Below are 3,515 nucleotides of genomic sequence, written 5' to 3'. Positions count from 1 at the left end.
GACAAATACCCTCCATATTATATTATTAAGATGCAAATTCAACTGAAAGGAGAAAGCTGTCTAGGAACGGAAACTAATTAGAACATTAAAAAAAACCCAACTAACTCTCGTACCATAAAATTTAATAAGTAGTTTTATTATTATTAATATGTTTTTATTTATTGGCAGTGCTATGTTTAAAAAGCACTATTTTGTCTTATACAAAGTAAACAGTAACTTCTAGTGAATGAAAGGGCGCACGGAACGACCTTACATACCGTCTCTGTGTTAACCAAGGTTCAAATGAATAAATTAAGATATAAAATAAATAAGTAACTAAATCACGTGTAACTGTGGCATCGCCAATCCCTGGAAAACGCGTAAACGTTTTCGTGTAACCATGCCGACAGGTCAACCAATAAGGCTTCTTGTCGTCATACACCCGGAAATTATGTTCAATGATTCTACCGGTTTCTTCAAGTTGCACCGCTTTCCATGATAGCACTTTCTTCAGGACGCGCAGTGAGTTTCACGAGTATTAAAAGATACTTCTGCCGTCTGTATGGTTGACGCTTAATGTCTGATATGGTGAACTGAAGTGTGGCGGCTGTGCGAGGAGGCTGTGCTCGCTTTAATTCCGAGGGCACCGGCTGCTGGCAGCTAGCGGCTAAGCTAACAGATTTGGCTTTGACAGCAGGCTGCAGGCCGTTCATTTTAAAGGAGAAGCGTTAGCTTTACAATCCCCTCAAGGTTGAATCGACTGCTTGTGAAAATATGCTGCTTCTGTATTTTTAGCCAGGTTAATTTCAAGTCAGTGTAAGGAGGGAAACACTGATCTATTGTTTTTTTTTTTTTCACATCTGCACTGTCATTGATGAGGTCAAAGATGCATTTATTTTAATACTGAAGGCAATCATCAATTTAGACTCTTTTAAAAAAGGCTTATTTTTAATTTTTTTTTTATTTAAAAAAAAAGAAGAAAAAAGACAATGACTGTAACATTGCAAATAAACACATTCTTTTCTAAAGACTTCAGTTTTCATTTTTGATACTAATATTTGAACTATTTCTCCAGAGAGATGTTGCTGTTGGCGTTGGGTGCCCTCCTCCTGCTCTTCTGCAGCCTGGATGTTTGGTACTTCCTGCGAGGGGCCCAGGTGTTCATCCAGGCATGGTTCCAGCCCAGGATACGGGACATTTTAGCTGAGCAGAGCATCGAAGGCATGGTCCTTCCACATGATTTGGACTACTTGGGCCACATGAACAACTCTCGGTATCTGAGGGAGTGTGACTTTGCACGCTTTCACCATTACATGAGAAATGGACTGTTCATGGCCTCACGCAAACTGGGAGCGAAATTGGTGGTAGGGGCGTCTACCATCCGGTACCGCCGCTCCTTGGTCTTCCGTGAGGCTTTTGAGATTCGGACCAAAGTTTTGGGCTGGGACGAGAAAGCCTTTTACTTGGAGCAGCGTTTTGTATCCAAGAAAGATGGCTTCGTCTCTGCGATCATGCTCTGTAGGCAGAATGTGGTGCACTGCAGCCCCGAAACCATCATTGAATTTATCTGCAAAAAGAAGGTAAGGGAAGTGGCGGCGTCATCCTCAAAGTGCTTCTGTTCAGGTGTAGAATCCACAAAATCATCACATTTTAGTATCACAAAACTATGAGTATTATTGGCTGATTAATCAATTTTATTCATCTAACACTTTGTCCGCTTATAGATCGAGTGCCCGGAGTTTCCGGAGGACCTCAAACACTGGATGAACTTCATTGCGGCCAGCAGCCAAGCCCTGAGAGCAGAGAGTGGACTAGAGGGAAAGAACAAGTGAAGCCACACCATGACGCTGCGTATCATGAGTGTCGACACATTTCATATCATATATAGCATTGCACGCACATATACATGCACACAAACACTTAAACATTGTAGAGTGTTTTAGTTGACTTCCAGAAGTATCTGTTTTGGATAAATTCTACCTGCTGTGTATTTTTGTAAGACGTAAAGTTCTTTGACCCGAGGGGAGCTGAACATGAAAACTTGAACTGTAAGGTTTCAAATGCTCGGTATGTAAATGGATCACAATGGCGTTTGTAGCTTTACCCTTGCAGCTTATTCAGTAGTTGACTGTAAGTAGACCAGCATTACACATCTTCATTCTCATTCAGCAAAATCCTCTAACCTCAGATAAGCATGTAGAACAAAATGTAATCTTCCACTGACGTCAATGCATGATTTGAAACAACCAGAATATTTTTGTGCCTGTTTCTAGTAGTTTAGAACGCGTTATAACTTTTCACCAAAAAAAAGACATGGGTGCAATGAAATACTTGAATGGATATAATGAACATGTGCTGACGATTGTTTTAATTTCCCTATCAGTATTTTGCACAAAGTTATTATTAACCTAAGGGAGAAAACCAAAATTCTTATGAGGGATGAATATATCGGTGCAATGAAGAATTAAAATACCTGCTTTTAAAAGGACAGCCCCTCAATCAGGCCTGCGTGTCATTTTATGAGAGCGTGCTTATATTTTCGATTGATGGGTGTAATGAGCAAACATGAGGTTGCTGGCAACTTTTCAAAACCTGCAACGCACAATTACCAATGAATGTCTGAGTGGTGTTTGAGTCCACTGAGGCGGTCGATTTGAAAGATGTTCTCGTTAATGCATCAGAGTTTTTCCTTTGTGACCAAAGTAATGTACTGTTCTGTGTGAAGGAAATCCGATTTTTTTTAAAGATGTCTAATCTGTTTTATTTATGTTGTTGATGCACTGATCACCAGATTCTTTTAAGTCTGAAGTTATACATTCTCTGTTTATGTCCCAACTATTTATGATTGATTGAAATGTATCAAAATTTATTTATTGTGTTTGTTAATATTTAAGTGCATTTTTTTTCAATTAAAAATGCTCTGGAAACTGGGTCACTGTTTTTGTCTTTGTGAGCAAAGTACACATGCAGTTTGGTTTGTAGAACTTCACGGGACATTTTTACAGCTAATGTACTTAATTTATCTTAAACAGCCTTTAGGTGATCATTTAACAGTTAACGTTTGGCATGTAAATCTAAAATTTCTGACTTTCTGAGTTTTTCCTTTGTTGTTCAGAGCTGGAAAAGCAGCATTTGCAACTTTCAAAAACCATAAGTACAGGGCTGTTATAGTTATGTTTAGATGCTGTAGCTTTATGTATTTAATTTTTCCATCACCAAATTAATCTTGTTTTTACAGGAAAATGTGCTTTTTACAGTTTTAGTTACTACTATATTTGTAGATAACGAGTCCAGATTAAAAATGTGATCGTCAAAGTAATGATAGGTATCCATTCAAAATCCTTCCACGTGAAAGTGCCAACAATTGTGACATTTTAATCCATTTAGAAAAGTCCCCCCCATCAGTGACCAAGAACCCAAGGATGTACAGGCACAGGTGTAATTTCCAAAATGTGGGTTTCATTATACTCCAGAAAAGACAAAAATAATGCCAAAAATACACAATCACAGAAATATCACCTCCACATTTTTGCCAT

General features: G+C 38.5%; 1 protein-coding gene across 1 annotated transcript; it reads left to right on the top strand.

Moving 5' to 3' along the window:
- The first annotated feature begins 383 nt into the window (after positions 1-383).
- On the top strand, positions 384-2,920 carry LOC146497571 (protein THEM6-like). The gene is made up of 3 exons (XM_085139627.1): positions 384-501; positions 1,055-1,559; positions 1,704-2,920. The coding sequence occupies exons 2-3, from the start codon at positions 1,059-1,061 to the stop codon at positions 1,809-1,811; spliced, it is 609 nt and encodes a 202-aa protein (XP_084995753.1). The 5' UTR covers positions 384-501; positions 1,055-1,058; the 3' UTR covers positions 1,812-2,920.
- The last annotated feature ends 595 nt before the right edge of the window (positions 2,921-3,515 follow it).

Source organism: Neolamprologus multifasciatus, chromosome 18 (genome assembly GCF_963576455.1).
Source record: "Neolamprologus multifasciatus chromosome 18, fNeoMul1.2, whole genome shotgun sequence".
NCBI classification, from domain to species: Eukaryota; Metazoa; Chordata; class Actinopteri; order Cichliformes; family Cichlidae; genus Neolamprologus; species Neolamprologus multifasciatus.
This window is presented reverse-complemented; position numbering and strand designations above follow the sequence as displayed.

Excerpts from the sequence above, each read along its gene's own strand:
- LOC146497571 (XM_085139627.1), top strand. The coding sequence starts at position 1,059 with ATGTTGCTGTTGGCGTTGGGTGCCCTCCTCCTGCTCTTCTGCAGCCTG. Across the intron at positions 1,560-1,703 it reads AATTTATCTGCAAAAAGAAG|ATCGAGTGCCCGGAGTTTCC; the intron begins GTAAGGGAAGTG and ends GTCCGCTTATAG.